This window comes from Choristoneura fumiferana, chromosome 3 (genome assembly GCF_025370935.1).
Source record: "Choristoneura fumiferana chromosome 3, NRCan_CFum_1, whole genome shotgun sequence".
NCBI classification, from domain to species: Eukaryota; Metazoa; Arthropoda; class Insecta; order Lepidoptera; family Tortricidae; genus Choristoneura; species Choristoneura fumiferana.
The window spans coordinates 8,977,235-9,003,628 of NC_133474.1; the positions used below are offsets into that span (position 1 = coordinate 8,977,235).

Here is a 26,394-nt window from a genome sequence, read left to right on the forward strand (position 1 = left end):
TTAAGTTAAGGTGCGAAAAATAAAATAAATCTTAATAATTAAATCTTTTTTGGTTCTTTATTATTTAAAAAAAAAAAACAAATCATTAGCTTGTAATATTTAGTCATTATTGGTCTTTCTTTTACATGTTCACAATCTTACAAAGTAATTTATTTTTCATAACGTAACAAATTACTTCCTACAAGATCTTTTATGATATTTCTGAAATCATCAATTTTTTTGTTCTGTCTATAAATGATTTGATTTAATATTTTGATTTTTTTTCTTTGTTCCTGGCATGTTTGTTCTAATTTCCTAATTCTTCTACTATTTTTTTCCTGAAACAAAACAAAATAATTGTTTATTCTAGTTACAGGCTAAAGTATCAACACTCTGTATAGTGTATGTTCATTTCATTCACACATTCCACTTACACATTTATATACACAAAATAATCTAAGAAATAATATACCTGTAAATAATTTGAAGTATCAAGTTCAGCAGCAATCTGAAAAAAAATGAAGAATAAAGTAAGACAATAAAATACCAAATATATGTGCAATTGGACAGATAAATAAGGCAATTAATATGGCTATAAGGAGTCATCAAAATAATAGCAAATTTAATAGCAATACATATGTGACAGGGGGTTCTAAAAATGGTCAAAATTGGTGTGACATACTTTACGGATGGCCCCTAATTTTGTAATTTTACAAAATAATGAAGATAAAATACTAGTACAATCAACGTCAAATTAATGTGATTACTTTTGTACTTTGTTGCTTTCAGTTGTTACACAATTTTTTAATGCTTTTCAAACATGATGTTAAAGTGAGCACTTGTTTATGTTGTTGTTGGTGATCAACCATGGCAATATTTACCTGACAAGGATTACTAGGCTTCATTAGAAGAGTTTCCAAAATGCTAGAATTATCTTGCTTGATATTCTGCTGAAAGACAAAATATGTTTGTTATTTTTTTTAAGTAATGTTACACAATACTATAGCTTAATGCTTTAATAAGTCATTGAGTGTAATCAGAGATTTACAAATACAATCCTTATTTTATGAAGAAATACTTAAAAGCATTAGTTTATTTACTTATTCATTCAATATAATATTAACTCTTAATTAGCTCAAGTTACAAAAATTTCTATTGAAGTTGTCAAAGGTAATATAGGTAAATAAGATTAATAATAAATTAAAAATAACAATTACAATAACATTGGTTCTCCACTAGGAATCATCACAACAAAGTTTAAAATATAAATCAATTTAAACACAATCAATTTTAAGTTTGTAAATAATTTAATATGAAGTTGTTTACTTCTAGAGGTTTTGATGGTAAAGCATCATCTCGCAGTCTTTCAACGCCCAAGGTCCAATAAAAGGCATTTTCATCAAAATGTTGGGAGCAAATGTAAATGTCCTCAACATCTTGCCTTATGTTGTTCATCCCTATTGATTCCAGCCACTTCTTTTTCTTGTCTTCACATGTTGGTAATCTTAGTAAGATGAAATGACAACACTTGTAATATACAATATTATTGATGTTTCAAGAACATGCACACTAGTTAACGCATTCACTGCCACCTGACTTCCACAGGTGCCACCGACACACATGTGCGTTCAAGATGTATGAATAATTATGACAGCGGCACAGGGTGAACTTCCCAAAAAAGCATATGGCAGTGAATGCATTAACAATATTGTCAGTTGCTTTGCAGGTAAAAACTTAAATTTAATTATTAATTAAATTGTTGAAAGTAGGTAAGTATAGCTCCAAATTCAAATCATTTATTCAGTAAATAGGCCGCAATGGGCAGTTTTACACGTTACTAGCGCTTTCGGAAAGACCATCATTGCCAAGAAGAATGCGCCGCAAGCACAGAGTAATCTGTGGCCGCAAGAAACTCCATTGATATCAGGGGCGTACCCAGCTTCTGGCCTAGGGAGGGGCAAGTCAGATTTTTAGGTCAGATCGCCCGCGCTTGTTTTGTCATACACACTACACAAAGACATGAAACACAAGGTATATGTAGTGTGTTGGGCAAACACCCGCAAAGGATCCCGTTTCATAGGGAATCGGGGCATAATATATTGTAGAACATACAATTTCCAGGAAGGGGGGCAGCTGCCCTCCCCTGCCCCCCCCTGCGTACGCCCACGATTGATATTATCTATGATTTATAATAATTAGATGAGACCAATTTCGAGGTTGAAAAAGACACTATAAGGACGCCTTCCTTTGATCCTGTTATCCTCGGAGATGACAGATTAATGTGTAAATGTGTATAATATTAGTTTCATTATCACTACATACCGATGCATTGATAACTTTGGTTGAGTTTCTGTACTTTTCAACTCGCATCCTATCACGCTGCAGTTTGGCATTATTTTGTGCACTCAGTTCCTTTTGTTCAAGAGTTTCGAAGAAATGCCTGATGAAAACAAACTCTTATCAATTCAATTCAATTCTCGAAAGTGTATAGCTCCATCGTTACTATCGATCGATGATAAAAAAAACAACAATACATCAATCAAAAACATCAAACTATCAAACAATGTAAAATGCCATTATAATATTTTTGTTAGGCAGGCCAGCAACTCGTAAAGCCCGCAACTAAACTCGTAACTCAAAGTTCGTGTCGTGCGGTCCCTCTCGCTCTCGTATTAAACAGTGTAAGTGTCAGAGGAACCGCACGACACGAACTTCGAGTTTTGAGTTTCATAGTAGCCCTGCTGCAGGCGTGACGTTTGTTTAGTGACTACACTTTAGTCAGTGTTACCAAGTCGAATTTGACAAAAAGTCGGGAGAAATACAAGAAACGAGATCGAGAAAAAACAGCGGGGCTACTACGAAATACGAAAATCAAGGTTCGTGTCCTTCTGTCCCACTAACGCTTATACTATTACGAGAGTGAGAGGGACGATACGATACCAAATTCGATTTTCGAATTTCGGAGTAGGCTTACAGTAGGTATATATCGAATTTACATTTTTTTCACTTAATCGACAGAGTAAAATATTTTTATTCTTATATATTAGAAGACGGAATCGTAATTTTGTTGTTTATTTTCTCCATGACTTTCGTAATAAACTAAACAAATACCTAACAAAAGGTACTCTCCAAACCCAAAAAATCGAATATCTACTTACCCTCGTTAAAATATGAAACTTCACCAAATAGGTATCTACATTTTACATAAATTGTAACTTTCAATGACATATTTTGTAAGTACAATATTTTCATCGAAATCTAAAGGCGTTTTCTACATAAATGTAAACTTTTATTAAACAGCATAAATTTGCAACCGTCAAAATTGAATGAAATTTTTATTCTTATAATTTTTTACATATTTGTAAGGTATATTAAATTAAACAGCCCTTGTCGTACAACTTAACAAAATTGTCACTTTGTAGTAGTAGGTGTGTAGAATTGTAACGTTTATTAAATAGGGCCCTGGGCCCTATTTCATATAACTTACAATTGTCAGTGATAGGTGATAGGTGACAAATCAATCAATTCTATAATTTTATGTTTCATAAAACTTTTGGGTCTGACATATTTGTAACCGGGAAAGCCGACAAATTTTTGTCACATTGTCACGACATTTGACATTGTTGCGTTTCATAAAAGTTTACGAGTGACAGAAAATTTCACAACTTGTCGTAAATTTTCCGACATTTGTCTTTTATAAAACGCAAAATCGTCAATAGACAATGACAAGTGTTTGTGTTAGGGTTACATTACAACTGTCGAGTGAAGGAGTAAGTCGCAACTTCTTAGTTAAAATGTTAAATTCGAGCAGCAGCGATAGTAGTGAGTGATGATTTAAGTATATTTGTTTGAAAATAGACGAAGAAGAGAATTTTGCGGAAGAACAAACTTTTCTTTTGAAATCACGGACTTTACATTCAACGAAAAATTCAGAATCAGTAGGGTGGCAGTAGAATATATTTTAATTAAAATAGGAAGACATTTGAAACACCCAAGCAACAGAAATCAAGGTTCCAATGAATTGCTAATATACCAACAATAGCCGGAATAATTGAGGGTAGCTTTTTAAAAATAATCCTAATTATCCAATGAACTAAATTCCTTGCTCACCCGCGACCTTACGATAGCTAAGCTTATGTAAAATAAGCGTGTTCATGCAGTTCCTCCACCTCCACACTGTAAGAACACACACAAATCACACAAACCCATCTATCACCACCACTACACTACACTGACGCGTTTCGAACTCAACCACAGCTCATCTTCAGAGTGACACAACCGTACACCATGCTACCAGCTGTTAGACTAACGAACCACAACCACCGTTTTAATTTGTCACTGTAACTCCCCAAGTACCCACATATATTTTATTAAACAAAACAAAACTACCCACAAATTATTAATAAATTTTAACCGTCCTTCAAAACTAAGTAAAAATAAGATCCAAGCCGTAGCAAGGGAGATGAAACTAAATTTACCTGCTCATTATAATGATAGCTCGCAGGACTGATGGCCGATGGGGTCAGAAGGTTCTCGAATGGCGTCCGCGGACCGGGAGACGAGCTGTCGGTAGGCCTCCAACAAGATGGAGCGACGACTTGGTTAAGATCGCGGGATCGCGGTGGATGCGGAAAGCACAAGACCGGTCTGAGTGGAGAGCCTTGGGGGAGGCCTATGTCCAGCAGTGGACGTCTTTCGGCTGACATGATGATGATGATGATGATTATAATAATAGACGCCATACGGTCTGGAGTTCAATACAAAACATGTTACACGATGGTTTTTGAAACGCCCTAAGCAAAAGTGACAATTACCCCTGTTTTTACTGTCTACAATAAGATTTTTTTTAAGTTATATGAAACGAGAATTGTCGTGACTACCCGACATTTTGTCATAATTTCCGACAAATGTCGACTTATCCTATTTTATGAAATGAGGAAGGTCGCTGTATTGCATATCTAATAGGTAGGTACCGTAAAACGAGGCTACTTTGCCCCCCACTGGGTAACTATGCTCCAGTTCTGTATTTTGTTTAAATTTTAAATGTCTTGCAGGTCGAAGTCCCGGTACCCGATACACTTCCCAATAAATTGATCTACTTTACATACATATATGAACATACTACAGCACAGCATAATAATTTTTAAAATAAAACGAAGATTACGAAATTTGGAGCAAAAATCCGTGCAAAGTAGCCTCATTTTACGGTACGGAGTATTATTTTGACGGCTAAAATTAAATTAACAATGGAATGTTAATGATTTACTTAAGTTGAGTTTAAGTTTTCGTCATATTTCACAGAAAGTAATACCTATCTACCTACCTATGTAGCTACTGATACTAATTTAATCACATGCATTCTTATTTACTATTAGGTATCGCGTTATTAGGTGTTATAAAAAGTTACTCATTATCAGTGAAACTTCTAATTGATTACTCTTGTTATCTTTTATCCTATTGTTTGTGTGCATTTATTTGGTCTGTGTTGTGCGAAAGTTGTATTATCGGATAGTAGACATTAGCCTAAGTCCCCAATAGCAGATTGTTCAACAAGGGAGGAAAATAACTAATATCACACGAGACAACAGACATCCAATGCCTTTATTTTTTAAAATTTATTTCTAGCCTTGGGAAGAAAGTATATTTAGTACCTAATTTAATTTGTTCTCTTATGTTAGATAATGATTTGCCTCACTTCTCGAGTATGAGAGTTGAAAAAGTGTTTTCCTGGCCTATTCCCCAGTTGTCTGTACCTATTAGTTCGCACTGCTTAGTACATTGCCTACGAATTATTATTCGTAATACATTGCCCATACTTCTGACACCTAACGAAGATCGGTTCTAAAATAAAACTACAATAGCATCACTTCCTAAAGGTCACTGGGACACTATTCGACACCGTCTAAGTGATACAAAGTATTAGAGAACTGAGTGATACTACAGCGCGAAAGCTAGTTTTGGACCAACATTGCACGTCTCATTGTTAATGTGAGGAAAGCGAACCGTACCTAACCTACCCTTAAAACCGGTGCAGACGGACTGCATTCCAATAGTTAGAATCGTCAATCGGGAATCAGCAAATGAGTAGTTGGCACGGCAGTTGGCAATTAACGTAACTGCCAACTGCTGACTGCTCATATATTTTTCATTACTTCCATTGCAGTCGGTACAACTGCACGAAAGTGGTACTTAGTCGGCACAGGCGCGGATCCAGCCCTCAAAAAAGGATGTGGTCAGCTAAGTCACAGCCATCCAAAAATCGGCCAAGTGCGAGTCGGAGTACAAACTCGCTCATGAACAATCATGACTCATGAATGAATGACTTTTGAAAGTGTGTCGTTACTACTTCTATTTGGGTTGTGGGCATGCCCATCGTGCCCACAACGGTGGATCCGCCCTTGAGTCGGCAATTGGTTACATTCCAGTTGGAATGCAGTCCGTGTTTACTGGTCCTAAGAGACATGGAAATCTCGCCTGCACACATCGACGATATCACGTGGGCAATGCCGAATAGTCACCCAGGCGTAGCATTATTGCCATTGCCACCTATTCAGTTGATAAAGATGGATTGACAAGGACGGTCGTTAGGCCAAACATGACTGATACTAGGAGCACGCTCACTCGCACTCGTCGACAGCCGTCACGTTTCAAGCCCCAAGATGCCATTAAATTTAATTAATACTAATACTCCTCAACAGGGCCCATTCTTGGTACAGTCAAGAAACTGAATCGGGTAGGTGCCTACCAGGATGAAACATTTGCACTATTAATTACAGGTTATTATTCTTGGTAGATGTGGTAATGGAACATCAATATATATCTATCTACCCTAAATACCTTTAAACGAGCAATTGTTGTATATATAATTGTAATCCGAATCTCGGAAACGGCTCCAACGATTTCAATGAAATTTGGTATGTGGAGGTTGACAAATCGATCGATCTAGCTTGGTCTTATCTCTGGGAAAACGCTATATCGAGTTTTAGCCTACATTGAAATTAAAGTTTCCTCAATATTTTAGTGTTTTTAACAGACTTCACACAAGAGGAGCAGATTCTCAATTCGTCGGAAACTTTTATTTTTAGAATCAGCGAAGCATCGAGCATACCTACGTATATACTAATTGTAATATTATCAATTATAAACACGTGAATTTGTCCTTCTTTCAATAGGTAGGTACATAAAATTAAACAATTGCTTGATTATTTTTGCATACCTACCGATGCGACGAACTTGTCATATTTATCACAAAATATCGCAATTACAATAGATAGGTTTTAAGTATTTTTATCTGTTAGTATTTTCCTTGTCATGATAAACGATCTTTCCGTCGTATTACTTCCCCATTTTTTAATCAATTTAATCATGAAAAATCCTAGTAAACTGTTATTTGCTGATGATGATACGGCATTATTATTCGTATAGTTTACCTATTCAGAAAAAAATCTATATTTACCTCGTAGAAGGCTAGCGACCTATATACAAACAGTTTTAATGTTTAGTGTCTCTGGTCTAAAGCGGGGTAAGTACTAAGTTATTAAACTCCTGTGATTGACAACCTTCCGCTTCGTTTCGATAGTAACAATGTCTTAGTCTCCAAGGCGAATAAACAACTATTTGAAGGTGTTAGTCGTAGATTGCTCTAATAGTAAGAGCCCACTGGAAAACCAAATTGATCTTCTTTTTAGGGTTCCGGAGCCAAAATGGCAAAAACGGAACCCTTATAGTTTCGCCATGTCAGTCTGTCTGTCTGTCTGTCTGTCCGTCCGTCCGCGGCTTTGCTCAGGGGCGCTCAGGGACTATCAATGCTAGAAAGCTGTAATTTTGCACGGATATATATGTAAATTATGCCGACAAAATGGTACAATACAAACTTCCAAAAAAAATTTTTTTAGGGTACCTCTCATAGACGTAAAGTGGGGGTGATTTTTTTTCTCATCCAACCCTATAGTGTGGGCTATCGTTGGATTGGTTTTTTAAAACCATTAGGGGTTTGCTAAGACAATTTTTCGATTTAGTAATTTGTTTGCGAAATATTCAACTTGAAAGTGCAAATTTTCATTAAAATCGAGCGCCCCCCCTCTAAAATCTAAACCGGTGGGTGGAAAAATTTGAAAAAATTCAGGATGGTAGTAAGTATATCAAACTTTCAAGGAAAACTATAACGGGTAAGTTTGCTTGAGAATTATTACTAGTTTATGAGTAAATAGCAGCCTAAGGTATAAAATATACCTAAACTTGGAAGATTTCGTATAAAATACGAAATCCTTAGAAAAATATGACTTATTTTTATCGTAATGGCTACGGAACCCTATTTTGGGCGTCTCCGACACGCTCTTGGCTGGTTTTTTTTTAATATGGCGTGGAAAACACCTTACGCATGTAGCGACTTTCGGGGAAACTGGGTTTGCGGGACTCTACCATAAGAGAGGGAGGGCTACCTTACCTACTAAGAACCATACGAGATGCCTTATGCCTGGCTAGTGTGCATAGGCGCTATTGATGCGTAGAAATTTACCTGACTGACCTACCTGGTTTTAATTTTTAGTATGAATTTTAACACTGTGTTAAATATGATATTACGTCATGATAACCTACTTCCTGATTGGCCAACTGAGAAAACCACGTATTACAAGTGGTATTCAAAACTTTAACTTAAAATAGAAACAAAGTGTTGTATAATTTTAATATGTAGTTGAGTAGGTAAGCAGGCTCTATATTAAGACGGAGCGAGTACGTTACTTTATTTATACAAAAATATTAACTCCTATTAAATATAATGACCCGGATAACTCACGTCTTAAATCGAGTTTAGCTCGACATGTTTCGGGCTAATCCGTAGCCCTTCGTCTTCGGAGCTAAACTCGATTTAAGACGTGAGTTATCCGGGTCATTATTTTTAATATGAGTGAGTCTCACGGTAGTTTCATGTTCAAAATATTAACTCCGTTTGAAAATTATATAACAAAATTTCACATTGATGGCACGCGAAATGATAGGCATTATTACATGAAAGTCATACATATACAATAAAATCGAAGGCTGTGTATAAGGCGAAGGCGTACAGTCACTGACAATATCAGACAGGACCAAGCACTCACAAATATCTGACGCAACTCTATTCGTATAGCCATTAGGGCGTATCGAATGTTGTGACTCTACGATATTTTTGCCATGACTGTATCTATTATAGTATCGTCAAATATCGTTAAGATTGTCGATTGATCCATCTTTTTGCTTAGAATTATTCTCACATCACTTGTATGATGAAATGTCATCGTTTTACAGTCATTATAAATATTACTTTTTTGTATTGCAGTGTTGGCAGCGCTACACTGCAGGGTTGACTCTACCATGACGATTTCTTGACCTAGTGCAGTAGCAACTAGTATTTATTTTTGAGATTAATACAATGTATATAAAGGCATATTCGATGCAGATACAAAAATAACCTTAATGCGAGATACATACCTACTTATTACAAAAAATATTACGATGTATACAGGTTCGAAAATTAGTACCTAGGCACTTTAGACTAATGCATCCGATCCGACATATTTATTTAGGTAGATATAACTTTAGAAGGTCTTTTTTATCAGCAAAATAAAATAATAAATAATCTTAGAATGTCACTTTAGAGAAGGATAATATTTCACTTTATATTATACATTTATGAATTTAGATATAGATAACCCTATTTGTGAGAGTATCATCAAATCGCCATCTTCTAGCGATGTTCACGATGAATGAAGTGACTTTCTAACCGGCGATTGCTTTTACCTCTTTCTTCGATAGCTAGCACGCTCCTCGCCAATAGATGCACTTGATTCCATGCTGCCACGTTGCAGTGCCGCAGTATACATATTTTATTAGTGGATCAAGTGAATATTGGTGTAAATATGTGAAAAAGTGGGTAAAAGTATTTTATTTTTATTTTTATGAGCACATTTTTGTTGACATGGTAGAAGATTCGGTTACAGTTTTGTGAAAAAAAATGATGTGACGTTATTTTGAGGGTGGTCCCATAAGTTATTGCTAAAGTTTGTCACTTAGTGGTAAGTTAGAACCACCATCCATGAACACCCGCAATACCAGAAGTCCGCTGGCATCACTCATCCTCTGTCTATTATATAGTATCTGTATCTCACGAGCCAGCAATTTCATCGGCTGTCTAATCGATATAGAACATTTCTTTAGTATCCACTTTAATGTAAACACACTAACCGTAAAGTGTCGATGCAAATGTCATGTTGCCATTTCATAAAATCGGCTATAAAGAAATCATCGTGAAATTTATTGTAGGCAGATAACAGATTCTAACCTGGTACCCAATTCAGTTTCTTAGAGTCGATCATGAAATTTCTTTACTACCCCAAGGATCAGTGTCATATGTACGGCTTAAAATATTAAAAACTATTTTCACTTTTAAGTCAACGAACTGTTGCAAAAGATAACTAGTAAAGCACTAAATTAAAGCACTTAGGTCTGTACTTGGCCGACTATAGATTTTTAGTAGTTTGGATTGGAATGATCAGAATAGATCATAATAATGAATCAAAGGTACAATTTAGTTCTAGAAATAATTAGATTATGGAAAGTTCTTGTAAAGTCATATAAAAAAAACATTAGTTTCTAATTACTTCATCACTGTCACTAATTTGAAATATTTCGAATTTTTCTAGTAGGGGTACAGCTTTTTTTAAGCTTGTCTATTTAAATACATAAACGGCTTGATCTTGCTCGCTAATCCTGCCGTGAAGCAGCAGTGCTTGCACTGTTGTGTTTCGGCGTGGAGAGTAAGACAGCTGGCAAAATTACTGGCACTTGAGGTATCCCATCTTAGGCCTCTAGGTTGGCAACGCATATGCAATACCCCTGGTGTTGCAGATGTTTATGGGCGGTGGTGATCTCTTACCATCAGGAGACCCACTTGCACGTTTGCCATACAGTCAAATAAAAAAAATAAAAAAAAGATAACATTAGGCCCATACACATCGCACTCACTGCTGATCAAAGATCTCTTTTCAGAATGAAAGAGAATTGACTATTGTTGAAACACGCGCCCAACGTGGATCGGAACCATTACACACACCGATGAATTAAATTGTTTCACAGACAGGTATGTACCGGTTCCCTAACGATTTTTCCTTCACCGTAAAGCACGTCGTAAATTTCAAGTATAATTTGGTGGTACATGTACTCCGAAAATTTTAGAGTTTTGAACCATATGAGAGGCCATATGTCAAACCACTAGGCTACACGGCCTCGATAGTCACGAGTGACGCTACTACAACCGTATTTAAAAACACAGTTTTATAATCATATCATACTGTAGAAAATCTGTGTAGCTTGTAGTATTATCAAGCGTATTATCGCACAATAACCGCGCACCCCACCGGCACGACACCGGCTCGCATCCGCAGCTCACAAACACGCGGACCTCCCCGAACGCAGGCTGCGTCAGTACCGTACTGCCGGATATTACGCGACTGTGGACTTTGAATATACAGTTCGAGTTTCGAAGGTGTTTGAAGTTATTCTTTTTAATTTTTATTCATTGGTAAGTCCTTTGTGGCCTGATATTTTTAGAAGCGTAAGTTTTTTTTTATGATGAATGTATTGTGCAGTTCATAGCAAATTATAAGTGAAAAAAAATACTTCGCTCGTTCATAAAAAAAACGTGACCACGAATTTAGCAGTGGGACATCAATCCAGGTTAGATAATAATAATAATAATACTTTAATAATATGAGTGATTATTATATTTAGGTAACTACAGTTGACTACAAAAATATTTCAATACTTAAGGTGAAAAAGTTACTAAGTACACATATTTATAAATTTATTTACGTATTTACTTTAACAATGAAAAATTACAAATATACTTCGCCAAACTGAAAATCAGTTCCTTTGTTGTTTGTTGGTTTGTTGAATTTGCTTAATAAAGCATCATCTCATATTTATTTATTTATACCACAGCAGTCGACTGTAAAAACTGAATCGCTTGTGTGTATTTGTGTAATGCCATGCGACATCCCGTATATTTGCCAAAAAATAAAAGTGAAATTGCCTCTGATAAGTTTCCACCCCGGTACGTATTCATCATAATTAGATTCTAGATTTAGATGTAAGTATTTAAAATGATAAACGTTACTTACATAATTTTCTCCACGTAATTTTAAGAGTCAAAAATGAAGTCGATCTTTAAAAATTATGCTTGTATATAAGGAACTTATTATACGGTAATATTATACGGTAATTTACTTTATTGATTATTAAATGAATGACTAGAAACATCTCTAAAACTCATAAATTGTTACCAAGAAGGTCTATTCCGACCTCTAACGTCATTATACTTACTATTTTCTCATAATAATTATGTGACTGCATAAAAATATAAAATGAAGGTAACCGCTACTATAGCCGCTCGTAGAAAATTTCATGGAATTTGTTAGAGTCGTTTCCGATATCCCCGTAATAATTATACAAGAATTGCTCCTTTATAGATGTTATAAACAAATATGTGTATAAGTGAACCCGCTGTAGATTATTACCTACCTTTTACAAGGAACTCGAGATTGCTTAGACATCGATGCATTGTTGATATACAGATCAGTGTTAATGCAAGTGTCACGAGAGCATCTTTTATGCTAACTGGTTGCTTAAGCATTACATAATGACGAATTACTGGCGCGGACACGCAAGAACCCTTTGGCAATTCACGTTACTTCACTGCCGTCTCGCTCTCGGCGGACAATATCGCGATTTCGCGATACTTCTAAAGATATTTTCAAGATACATATTTTATATGTTCTTATGTCGTTCCTGCGAAGTAGATATAAGTAATTCCTCTAAACTACCGTAAAACGAGGCTACTTTTGCCCCCCACTGGGTAGCTATGCTCCAGTTCCGTATTTTGTTTAAATGCCTTGCACGTCGAAGTCCCGGTACCCGATACACTTCCCAATAAATTGATCTACTTTACATATATGAACATACCACAGCATAATAATTTTTAAAATAAAACAAAGATTACAAAATTTGGAGCAAAAATCGGTGCAAGTAGCCTCGTCTTACAGTAGCAATTCGTGTATATTTATTTGTTTATTTCGAGGATTTCAAAACAGCTCCAACGATTTCGATGAAGTTTTCTATGCGTGGTCTAGTTTGATCTTCAAATTAGGGTAAACGTGTGTTTTAGAAATTTAGCCTGAGAAGCTCGGTTGGCTCGGTGGCCCAGAGATTATAGAACATTAATAATGTAATGACATTGTAAATTCAAAGGCTGATTTCTAAAAATGAAGCACTCGAAAATACATCAAGAGTGGTTAAATTCTGTAAAGGATTGCTACAAAACGAGAGCTCATTTAAGGTATTTTACAATTTGACGTAGACTATGCAATTTTTCCGGGATTAAAACTATCCTATGTCCTTCCCGGGATTCAATCTATCTGTGCGTAACGAATTTCATTTAAATCGGTTCTGTAGATCCAGGGTTTACACCCCACAACCTTACACACTCACAAACTTCAACTCTTTATAATTAGCATATAAGTTATATATATTAGGGTGTCTCTGCATCATGGGGCTTTGAATTCAAAGTACAATGAGGGCTATCGCGTATGAATTCGCCACTAGAGGCGCTAGTGTAGCGTGAGGTCTCCGAAATGTCAAATCTCATAGTTTTTGGGTGAGCTACGCGGGTTTATTTATAATTAGAATAAATTTGTGAATATTTTCCAATATCTGAAATTAATTATAGCAAATATGCGTTCCGGAGCAATGAATGTCTGTGTTTTGAGACAGTTTTGTCTTTCGGAAACCTTTGTCCTCCCTTTTTTCCGAACAAAACGGGGACTATGCAACACTGTGGCATGGTCAATATTTTTATGGTACGGTTTTAAGGTGTATTAAATATGATTTTAATCTAAACTTTGTTTTTCACGCCCGTAATAACAGACTTTGAAAGCCATACTTAAAAACCTCACGCTACAGAGCGCCATCTAGTGAGACAAAAAACGATAGCCCTCATTCTACTCGCATAGAATTAAGCTACTTTTGTTTTCTAACATTTTGAAATACTTAACTTGAATTTAGATAATTTATTGATCCTCAAAGTTCAATCGTCAAATCAGTGTATCGGACATGGCGGAGTTATCGCAGTCTCTTGGTAGGGGCCTTTGAAAAATTTTTGACATTTATTTGACCTATTAGATAAACATTTATCATATCAATGTGCAATATCAATTTGTGTTGTATCGCATACAATGAAAAATACATTTAATCTGTACAAAAAAAAACAGTGATCATTATATTTTTAAAAAGTTGCAGAAAGAAGTTATGCGAGTAGAATCGAACCTTGGATTTAAAACCCCAAGGTCAGAGACTCCCTGTGGACTTAAGACAATTCTTTACTACTTCCGAATGTCATACTTCGAAAGTAATTTCAAAAATCGAGAATTTTCGTCGGTATCATTTTCTGTTTTATAATGATGGTTTCATCATTGAACTTTACATTAATATCAAAGGCGGTTATTAACCGGTTCTTATTATTTAGCCAACAATTAGTTACAAACAACAAAATAATTACTATTAATTTCACTGTACGATCAAAGTACTTAGTGTCGAAAGCTATATAACTTTTCGTTAAATGGAGATTTGTGATGAAATATCGTCACTACTTTGAAAAAAGCTCGTACATCAAAATTCATACTTTTCTAAGTGAACTTTATGAATATTATTTCAAAGGTAAATTTTGTTGACGTGTTGATTTGAGAAGCAAGATTTTTTCAAAGTAGTGACGATATCTTCTGAAGTAGGTATATTTTTTTTAATCGATGTGTCGGAGTGACTTCACAATTGCGGATGCATGTTCTTAGAAACAATGATAAACAGATTCCAACAATAGCATGGGGAAAATAATTAGATACCTAATGTACCTATATCTATTGGATAAAATGAATGAATGAATGTATGTACGTATAAAAATTCTGTATTAACTTTAACCAATAATACTGCAATTAGAAATAAATCTAACAAAATTGCAAAGACATTGGTTCGAGTTTGTGTCAACGATAGACGACAGGGATAAGTTGTATGAACTTATATGTATATCCATACTAATATTATAAATGCGAAAGTATGTGTGTTTGTATCGAAACGGAGTGACGGATCGACGTCATTTTTGGCATAGAGATAGTTTATGGGCCAGCGAGTGACCTAGGCCACTTTTTATCCCGAAAAATGCACAGTTCCCGAGGGAACAGCGCGCGATAATCTAAATCCATGCGGGCGAAGCCGCGGGCAAAAGCTAGTACATACATAAGGTAAATGTCCTGGTATTTGACAAGCTAATGCCCAATGGAAGATACCCTGCTATCACCTCTATTGCTGATACTTATATAAAATTAAAGCCGGCAACTACCGGACAGTGACCAACACTCGGACGTCTAACATTACCATCTAGCAAAGAGTTCTAACAATTTCCACGGAGGTCTAGGGTTAGCAGTAATAGTTTGACGTTTGGTTTGACGACCGGATGACCAAGTGGTTAGAGAACCTGACTACGAAGGGTGAGGTCCCGGGTTCGATTCCCGGCAGGGGCAGATATTTGTATGAATAATACGAATGTTTGGTCTCGGGTCTTGGGTGTTTAATATGTATTTAAGTATATACATATTTATCTATATAAGTACTTTTGTCTGTTGCCTAGTATCCATAGTACTTACGAGCTTTGCTTACTTTGGGACTAGGTCAATTGGTGTCAAGTGTCCCATGATATTTATTTATTTATTTTATTTATGTATCTACGTCAATCTTCAGGAACATTCGTTTCAGAGATATTGTATATCTGTAATATTATATTAAATTTTTAATATGTGGCGCCATTTTTTGACGAACACTGACTGAAATAAGTACCTACCTCGTAAAACTTTAAATCTCATGGCAAATTTACGTCCGCCTAGTAAACCCAAAGATAAATGAAAATGTTATCGATTTTAATCCTACAAATCTCTTTAATTAACTACTCATTTGATAATCAATGTTACGCGAACGATTAAAGTTTTAGGAGTCATTGACAAATTTGCACTTAAAATCGATTTTATTTTATAATTTAATTACAAAATATTATAAAGGTATAAATAGCTATGCTATCAATTTGTCTAACGTCCCGCGGAAACTTTACAAATAACCGGCATAAATGTTACTTGCTAATAACATATCTTTCCGTAGGCAAAATATTTTTTTAAACGGGTTCAGTAATTATTGAGTTTATCCATTAAGTACAAACAAATAAATACATAATATTTTTTTCTTTATAATATTACATTTATAGGTAGACAACGAGTAGACTTAGAGCAAATACAATATCACTACGATAATTCTATGAGAAGTTCCATTCAGGGATACTTACATAATGTGAAATTTACGAATGACAATAATATATTATTTTATTAGACCTAATCGTGAATTGCCACCTCCCTATCTTAACCCCCTTGTTTCTCACAGGCAAATAGCTATCTTATCAAAGCTTAATGTCATCTGTTTTAAAAATGCCACTTGAATAATTGCTGCACTTACATAATATCTTATCTCATGAAAAATAATAAGCACTTGCGCAATTATCATTATTTATAAATTAACATATCACTAAGACGCTTTTGGCAAGTATCACCAGTGTCGTATGGCAAGTTTACTGCTACATAAACGCATATTGTTTGTATCAGCGACAATCGTGATGTATATATTCTAAGGTTTAGTTGTGTGTGTGTGTGTGTGTGTGTGTGTGTGTGTGTTGTGTGTGTGTGTGTGTGTGTGTGTGTGTGTGTGTTTGCGTGCGTGCGTGCGTGCGTGCGTGTGTGCTTGCGCGCGTGTGTGTGTGTGTGTGTGTGTGGTGGGTGTGGGTGTGAGTGCGTCCGTGCGCGCGTGCGTGCGTGCGCGCGTGCGTGCGTGCGTGATTGCGTGCGTGCGTGCGTGCGTGCGTGTGTGTGTGATTTTGAGAAACCCCTTTTTGACACGCACAAGTTTTAACATGAAAACAAAGCATCAATCAAAACATTTAAAATATTAGACATTATTTATGGTGCTATTGTCAGAGAGCGTTTACATAAAGCACTATTTTTACAAAATATGTACCTACTATAAGAATGGCATTGTTATAAATAGTATATTTTTTATCGAGTGACTAAAATAAGCCAAACCCGAGGCGATTAACCACCCGAGCTTTAGCGAGGGAGTCTATTTATCCGAGGGTTTGTATTGACTTTTAGACTCGTGGTGAAAACTCTATTTTTCACTTAGATCGCGAGAAAAAAATAGTCAGTTTAGTACAAAAAGTACATTGTGTCTTTAGGGCGGTAAATAAGGAATTACGAACGAGAGTCTAGTAGAAGCCCGAAATCGAAGACTGAGGGCTTTAATGAGTCGATGTTCGTAATTCTAGTACCGCCCGTGCGACATACAATGTTTTTCATCACATTTGCGAGTAAAATTTTATATTTCTAAAAAAAATATAATTGTTCCAAATATTGGCGATACCTTAGGCTGCGCTCTTTCAGCGCTGCCCTCCCCCCGCCCCCCTCCCGCAGCATACGCCGCAACGAGCGTGTGCATGTGGTCCTGCAGCAGCGCGCGCAGCGCAGCAGTATCAGTACGGGCGCTCTGACTCATTTACCGACCTTGGGCTTCATGACAACAAAATTAGTACGGGCAATGACACATTTACCGACCACGGGTTTCAAGACAAGCACATTAAGGTCGAGGGTTTTATTTGGGGGGTTGCAACCAAGGTAGCCTGCATGTTACGACACTGTTTACGAGCAAGTGTGATGAAAAAGATTTATCTTATCAAAAAATAAATATAAATTTTATTTAAATAAAAAAAAAATATTATCAATTATGTCTTTTGCTCTTTGCTGTACATCTTAATTTTCACTACCACATGACGATATTGTGAGAATAATCAATTTATCTTAACCGTTTACGATTTACGCTCTACAACAATTTCAAAGTTTTCGCGGTAAGTATTTTTTTCCAACCAGACAATGGTCCACACACAATCTTATTATTTGCAAGTAACTGGCTGTTTGAGTTTATCTAAGGCACTCACAGTAAATTAAAAAGTTAATTACTTTTACTCCCTAGGGACTAAAGTACTCATTTTACTCCCGCCTCGTAAGGCTATATTGACCTACGTTTAGAGCATGAGAAGTGAAAAATGATTTTACGCCGGGTCTTTGAACCTTTGAATCTGAATAAGAATGTATTCTCTTCTCATAATTACTTATAAAAGATAAGATACTCGTAAAATAAAAACATTTAAGTGTTACTTTCTTTAGATCGAGATTAGCATTTTTTTATTTTATTTTGAAAAAGTTTTATGTAGTTGAAAAACTAGTTTTTAAATACAATTGTAAAAAAATATTAGATACAAAAAATCAGTAATTTTTATATATTATATATATATTTTTTTTATTTTTTTTTATATTTTGCTATAAGCAAATATTTACTATTTTATTACCCACGGCGCGCGTCGCAGTTATTCTTGGTCTGTGGTAGTTAAAATTAAAAGTAATATTTTGTTGGAAGTTTATTCACAATCATTAATATATAGCAAAATCTGTTTAGTTTGAGAAATTGAACTTCAGGTTCATGTTTTATGTTACGTACGATTCCGCGTTTAAATACGACCACCAATAAAGTCTACCCTATATTTTGTGTCGATATAACAAAAATGTATATTGATTTGTGGTGTACAATAATAGAAGATTGTTCAACAAGGGATCAAAAGAAATCATAATGACACGAGATGTTCCTCGCTCTGCTCTGGTGGCTATATTTCGTGTGTCATTTATGTTACGGTTCTTTAGTCTCACGTTAAACACTACTTTTCACTTTGAATGCAAGGAAAAAAAGACATTCCTCTGTTCAAAATTACAAGATTACTTTTTAAAAACTTACGCTCAATACGACTGTACTGTATTATGGACATCTGAATAAAATTCAAATACATAGCAAAATAATTTGTTCCGCGGTTTTCTTTTCTATTTTTTTTTTGTAAAGTGACGCTTTAAATGCTTGCATATTTAGCCAACAGATTCAAATTTGTTAACTATTTTAAAACTAATTGGACGATGCATAATAAAATGAATTCATCCTTAATATAATTGAATAAATAGATTCATATTTTTAAGAAATGAATTCGTGTTTTTTTAATATTTCATTCATTGTTCAGTTGTCATTTTGAGATTCTTTCCACGCCCTTAAATGAGGGCTATCGCGTATGAATTCGCCACTAGAGGCGCTAGTGTAGCGTGAGGTCTCCGAAATGTCAAATCTCATAGTGTTTGGGTGAGCTACGCGGGTTTATTTGTAATTAGAATAATTTTGTGAATATTTTGCAATATCTGAAATTAATTATGACAATTATGCGTTACGGGGCAATGAATGTCTGTGTTTTGAGACAGTTTTGTCTTTCGGAAACCTTTGTCCTCCCTTTTTTCCGAACAAAACGGGGACTATGCAACACTGTGGCATGCTCGATATTTTTATAGTACGGTTTTAAGGTGTATTAAATATGATTTTAATCTAAACTTTGTTTTCACGCCCGTAATAACAAACTTTGAAAGCCATACTTAAAAACCTCACGCAACAGTGCGCCATCTAGTGAGACAAAAAACGATAGCCCTCATTGTCTATAGACAATCACTGAAAATGACGATAATCCTTCGTTATTGACTGTTGAGGGGTATTCCTTAGTAAATTAAAAAAAAACTCTAGAGATTAGTGAGGTGCTTTAGTCCCGATATGCAGAGACTAGACTAACATTTTAAGAGCATGAAAAGCGAAAAGAATATTAATATTGATTACAATAAGTATTGATTCAACAAACCCGCACATGGTAACAAAACAAGCAGGTTAATGTAAAAAAAAAACTTGAATGTAAATAATGTTTTGCTTTGTTTTATGCGAGACTTTGAACTCAATAAACCTGAAACACAAGACGTGCGTAGTTAGGTGTTAAAAATAACCTGTCAAGTGCGTGTCGGGCCACGTGTAGGGTGCACAGTTGCCTCAAAACCAAACTCAAAATATCTTTATTCAATTCACATGCACTTATGATTGTCAAAAAAGAACCTTTTTAAGTTGGTTGTTTATTTTACTTGTCAAGTTGTCGTATTGTATAGCTTACTGTGTTTTTATATAATATCTAGCAATAAGAATGCCATAAATTTTTTGCCCTCTGTCTATCCTTCGTTCCTCAGAACAGAGACAGAGGGCAAAAAATGTCTATATTCTTTATAGGTATACGCAATATTGTTGTGCTATTTATTTCCCCATTAATGTAGTGTCTTTTTGGATTAGTGATTTGTTACAAACGTCACTGATTCATAACCGGCCTTGAGGTTGAGATTATAAATCCAGTTTTAGCTTTATGGTTAACTAGCTTTTACCCGCGGCTTCGCACGCGTAAACTATTCGGTGTGGTAGCTGCAATTGAAATTTTCGGGATTTTACAAAATTCCCCTGGAAATTTCCAATATTTATATCGTGGTCTTCATTGAGGTTGTGTTGTGAATAACTGTACAAAATTCAAGACTCTAAGCCCAGTGCTGAAGTTTCAAAATTTTTCCCTATCCAAATTCAAATGCAAAATTCAAATTCAAATCATTTATTCAGTAAATAGGCCGCAATGGGCACTTTTACACGTCATTGTTTATACTACCAGCGCTTTCGGAAAGACCATCATTGCCAAGAAGAATGCGCCGCAAGAAACTTGGCAGAAAGTCATTTTTTGAAAATAAAATAATTACAAATAAAATACTTAAAAACTACAGTATACATTTAAAAAAAAATACGAAATAATAATAATAATAATACAGGTATGTATGGGGTTACTTAGTTACAAAACTATACCGTGGTAATATCGGGATAAAACGTAGCGTACTTATGTGTTATTCCAGACGTACGGCTAAATACATCCAAATTTCATGCCTCTAAGCCTAGCGGTTCTTATTTCGAGATTTTATTCCTAGGTATCCCGTGGGAATATCGGGTCAAAAAGTCGCTTATGTGTTATTCCAGACGTCTAGCTACCTACATACCAAATTTCATGACTCTAAGCCCAGCGGTTATTATTTCAAGATTTTATCCCTATCCCGTGGGAATATCGGGATTAAAATTAGCCTGTGTGTTATTCCAGAGGTCCAGCTACCTACATACCAAATTTCATGGCTCTAAACCCAGTGGTTGTTATTTCGAGATTTTATCCCTAGGTATCCCGTGGGAATATCGAGTCAAAAAGTCCCTTACGTGTTATTCCAGACGTCCAGCTACCTACAAACCAAATTTCATGACTCTAAGCCCAGCGGTTATAATTTCAAGATTTTATCCCTATCCCGGAGGAATATCGGGATAAAAAGTAGCCTATGTGTTATTCCAGAGGTCCAGCTACCTACATACTAAATTTCGTGGCTCTTAGCCCTGCGGTTGTTATTTCAAGATTTTATCCCTAGGTATCCCGTGGGAATATCGGGTCAAAAAGTCACCTATCTGTTATTCCAGACGTCCAACTACCTACATACCAAATTTCATGACTCTAAGCCCAGAGGTTGTTATTTCGAGATTTTATCCCTATCCCGTGGGAATATCGGGATAAAAAGTATCCTATGTTTTAATCCAGGTTATAAACTAACTTTTCACTAAATTTCATCCAAATCCGTCCAGCCGTTTCAGCGTGAAAAAGTAACAAACATACTCACTCACTCACTCACTCACTCACAAACTTTCACATTTATAATATTAGTAGGATTAAGAATTACTTTGGCAATACTTACTAAATTACTTTACATACTAAGACAGGCATCTCAACTGGGTAACCCTAGAATCAAGAGCCAAGACTGAATTATTTGTCTACACACATAATAGTACACAGTAAAATATATATATATATATATTTACTTTGACTTTGACAGTTAGATCTAATTAAAGTACGATACTGACAAAGGTAAAACGGAGACTGGCGATGCATAGAAGGGGGTCTTGCGCGGACCAGATTTAATCAATAACTCTGAGTACTTAACTCAGGATTAAGTAAAGTCAAAATGTATAGAACCATCATCTGGTTTACTGGTTTAAAAATTTTTTTTTACCGAAGAATAAAACCAAAAATTGTCTCGTCTCGAGATAGGGTAGAGTCTAACTTACTCAAGTTTAAATTATATAACGTAAAAGTTGGCCAGGCACTGTATATTCGTTGACACGCAAAATTAATTGACTGAATAGCTATGTTACCTACCCTAAGGTTTTGTAAACAAATTTGGACATCAACACGTCGGTCTTTATAATTTTTTTTAGTTTTTTTTAAATATATTTTTATTTTAGGACATACATAAATAGTTATCGTATAGGTAATAGTGGCATCCTGTTTTCTGTATTTTAGAATGATACAAAATTTGTTTTCACTTCAGCACCTCAAACAGGCAGGTTTTGCTATGAGAAATCAGTGAGCAAAATCGCATTTTGCTCACTCCGTGAGACAAAGTAACTTTTTAATTATTTTTTTTAAATGCTGAGTACAGTGTTGGGTCTACTCACTGAATTCCAAATATTTGAACTTTACTTTGATCTGTCATTTCACTTCAACTCGAAAAAAGCAAGAGATAGGATCAATTTGTCGATTACAAACTTAAATTAAATTTTTGTATTAAAAACATATCGAAAATATTTCCAAAATGTAAATTTTCCCGATCTTTAATAAAGTACGCAACCTCGGTTGCACGAAAGCCCTTCTTTTTTTTTTTTTTTATAAAAGAATTCCGTATACTGCCTCTACAGTTGGAATAAATATTTGTTAAATCGAATGAATTTTTAACAAATCAATTTATGTTTATGTAATAGAAATCTTAATAAAAATTCATATTTAAAGGTTTAATTGTTCAACCTTTTCAATTACCCCGAGATGAGGCTTTTTGCAGTTAGTAATTAAAAAATAAGTGTGACATTAGTACAAGATGTTCTCAAATTACAATGCATGTTGCATGCTATGAGTACCTATGAGATTCGTATTGTAGCTACTGGACTCTTTTTTATGGTTTTAAAATTGATTATTATATATTTGATAATAATCGGATTCTATTTAAAAAAAAATGTGTCTGTTTTGTAAACAGGTAGGTACCTATATTGTGGTTTTATTCTTATGTTACATTTAAATTATGTTCTCGCTGCTGAGGTGAAAAATTGTATGTGTCACACGAGACCAAAGTTTATTTGCATCTCGTGTATTTGAATGAATCCCTTGCTGATCTCAGGATTCTAACCTAGAATCACTCGCAGACGCTCGTGATTCAATTATAGAATCCTTCGCTTACTCGGGATTCAAAATCAACACTCGCATCAAAAAACAACTTTGCTCTCTTGTTGCACAAATAACTATTGTCGTTTTGGGTAGGTAACAATGAAATTAGAGCTATTCATTCAAACCCCAAAGTGGCAAGGCTTATAAAAGCTTTGCGGTGGTTCACTGCGCATAGAAGAAATAAAATGCGGTCTAATAATCATCAGAATCAGAATCTGATGGCCGTAATGTAATAGTTACTTAGAGCTGACCTCGCTAGAGACTTCCCGCGAAACCACTCGTATTACCTCAAATTAATATGAACCTACATACCAAATTGCAGTGCGTGCACTGCGACGGACGTCAGGTATAAGGGTTTACGAAACATCGGTACTCGTAACGTTGGAAGGTTACAATAAGTATGATTGTGTATTTTCAGTGCTGGCGTTTATTCATTCAAAAAGTCGGTTTCTATGGATCGTTGCTTTTTAGATTTCCTTTTATTTAGCAATTTAAATACCTTTTCTTTATTTTCAGGTGACTGCATTGTAAAATTGCGTTGCCTTCCAAATTAAATTAATGGCTCTAAAATAGCACCATGTCGCTACATTAATAACTGACTGGCTAGACACAACGGACACCTACTTAAACCTCTACGCCTGGAGTAGTGTAATTAAGCAGACATTATATACCTTGAGTGTTGTTATAGAGGCACACTAGGAAGGTTTTTTCCATGGGATATGACCAATTGTTCATTCTGCAACGGGCCGCCGAATAACCTAATGTTCAACACGAGACTCTACATTAGAATTTACTGTACATTTGCTACGATATTTTGATAAGGTTTTAATTTCTCACTGTAAAAAGTCTATTGAAAATTTATGTTTTCTTGAACATTCATCCAACTGCGCTCATAATTGAAAGTGAAGATTTTTACTTACTTAGGTAGTTTATTAACTAATTTATTGTTTGAAACGAAATAAGTTATTTCGCATTTTGCACACTGCGTGAGACAGAGTAACTTTTTAATCATTTTTTAAATGCTGAGAACAGTGGCAAGAAGTATATCATAAAGCAACCTAATAAAAAATACTGCATTGATTACAATCTTAAATTTAATTTATGGTATTAAAATATGTTGATAACGCATTAATTATAAATTACTATTGTATTGTTGACGACCGGATGGCCAAGTGGTTAGAGAACCTGACTACGAAGCTTGAGGTCCCGGGTTCGATCCCCGGCCGGGGCAGATATTTGTATGAATAATACGAATATTTGTTCACTGGTCTTGGGTGTTTAATATGCATTTAAGTATGTACCTATTTATCTATGTAAGTATGTTTATCCGTTGCCTAGTATCCATAGTACAAACATTGCAGTGTGTGTTATTTATTACATTATAAATTTAAATTTATAATAAATTACATGTCAACGAATTATTTCCAAAAATTTTCTCTCTTTTTTAATAAAGTACTCGTTCGTATCTACCCTCGTTGCACAAAAGCCGCTGCTCTATCTATTTATATTTTTGTTTCAAACAATAGAAATCCTAATAAAATCATATTTTACAAGGACTTCCTAAGTTTAAATTACAAAGCACTGGCATTTTTAGCTTTCTGGTGATATTAAATAATAATATAATGGCGACTCAGCGCATAATTTTTGAGAAAAGGTTTTAAATGTGATTATTATATTTGTTTCCTAATAATTGGATCATATTAAAAATGTGATTCAATTATAGAATCCTTCGCTTACTCGAGATTCAAAATCAACACTCGCAGGAAAAAACAACATTGCTCCCTTGTCGCACAAAAAACCATAGGTATTCATACAGCAGTGCACAAAACACATTCACGTGACCTAGACAAAAAAAAAACATACTGTTCATAACAAATATCCTAAACTTATGTCCATCAGTGTCACCATATCTTAGGGACCTTCAAAAACCGAGCCTAGTCTATCCTCAAAGGGCCGGCAACGTAAAGGTAGTGCCACGAGAGTTGGAGTGAATAATTGCACATAAGTACAGCTACATGAAGAACTGATTGCATAAAGAAGAACGAATGAGTGAATGTCAAAATCCCGCTGTCATTACCTACGAGTACCTACATGACATATGTTCTTGTGTGCTTGGCCTCAACTCTGGTGGCACTACCTATACTTAATTCTACTCTTGTTATGGATGTCCATGGGCGGTTCTGATTGCTTTCCCCCTCGTTTAAATCCCTTATATTATATTACGAGTATAAAAAATAGGCATAGACAAAATGGCGAAGATACTGGCAGCGTTCTCTGAATAGCTGATATAAAGCTAAAGCCAGCTCTTCGTTCGAGGAAGCTGACGGCTTTTCGGTCCCCTATGGCAGTGTTTTTCAACCTTTTTCATGACACGAACCCTTTAATGTGAAAAAATATTTCGCAACCCCCCTACCCGTTGCTTTTTTTCATGTAGGTCATATAATTTTGTGACAAATATTATTAGTTAACATTTTCTTCATAAATATTTTTAAACTTATTTTTTTACTGAAGTAGTTTTCCCAGCAACTAAAAGGGGCTTCGCGACCCCCCTAAAGAGGCTTCGCAACCTCCCGGGGGGTCGCGACCCACAGGTTGAAAAACACTGCCCTATGGCGATGACTAACGCCATTTAGTTTATTGCTTAGACAGCAGCAGGGATACTACGAAACTCGAAACTCGTATATAGTTCGTGTTGTGCGGTTCCTCTGACACTTATACTATTTTACACAAGAGCGAGAGGGACAGCACGACACGAACTTCGAGTTTCGTAGTAGCCCTGCTGACCTTAAACTTTGCAATCAGTGTTGATAGTTTATTCGATCAGGACCGGACTGTCGGGCACATTGTTGAAAAACTCTAATTAACTGTTTATGTTAGTGAGCGATTCATAACAGCGGATCGTCGTCCGGTTTGTTACGAAATTTAATTTAAAAACATCCCCATTCTTACTTACTTGTATAATTTAAAGCTGATTGAAAATTTAAATTTGTCGATTCTCGTGGTACTTATACCATTCTTACCTAAAGTTAGTAAACAAGTACAGTCATACTATTAATACG

At 35.3% G+C, this 26,394-nt stretch overlaps 2 protein-coding genes across 10 annotated transcripts in view; one reads left to right on the forward strand and one right to left on the reverse strand.

The window, feature by feature from the left end:
* Positions 1 to 85: 85 nt before the first annotated feature.
* On the reverse strand, positions 86 to 4,301 carry LOC141426506 (THAP domain-containing protein 2-like). 7 transcript variants are annotated; one of them, XM_074085452.1, is made up of 6 exons: positions 4,216 to 4,301; positions 2,302 to 2,419; positions 1,306 to 1,483; positions 861 to 929; positions 452 to 487; positions 86 to 317 (listed from the first exon to the last, which is right to left on the reverse strand). In XM_074085452.1, exons 2-6 carry the CDS (start codon positions 2,370 to 2,372, stop codon positions 150 to 152), a joined length of 522 nt encoding a protein of 173 aa, XP_073941553.1. In that variant the 5' UTR covers positions 2,373 to 2,419; positions 4,216 to 4,301; the 3' UTR covers positions 86 to 149. The 7 variants fall into 7 exon arrangements, with proteins under 7 accessions (XP_073941553.1, XP_073941552.1, XP_073941557.1 ...); XM_074085451.1 differs by having other exon boundaries at positions 4,185 to 4,292; XM_074085456.1 differs by having other exon boundaries at positions 4,232 to 4,283.
* The window catches only part of LOC141426504 (long-chain fatty acid transport protein 4-like), a 45,551-nt gene continuing 21,954 nt past the window's right edge, over positions 2,798 to 26,394 (forward strand). The window contains exon 1 of one of the 3 annotated variants that reach the window (XM_074085441.1): positions 2,798 to 2,855. The gene's annotated coding sequence lies outside the window, so the exon portion shown is untranslated. Of the gene's footprint in view, positions 2,856 to 11,359; positions 11,540 to 11,591; positions 11,695 to 26,394 lie in introns of those variants that run through there. The other 2 variants (XM_074085439.1, XM_074085440.1) reach the window with 2 other exon arrangements.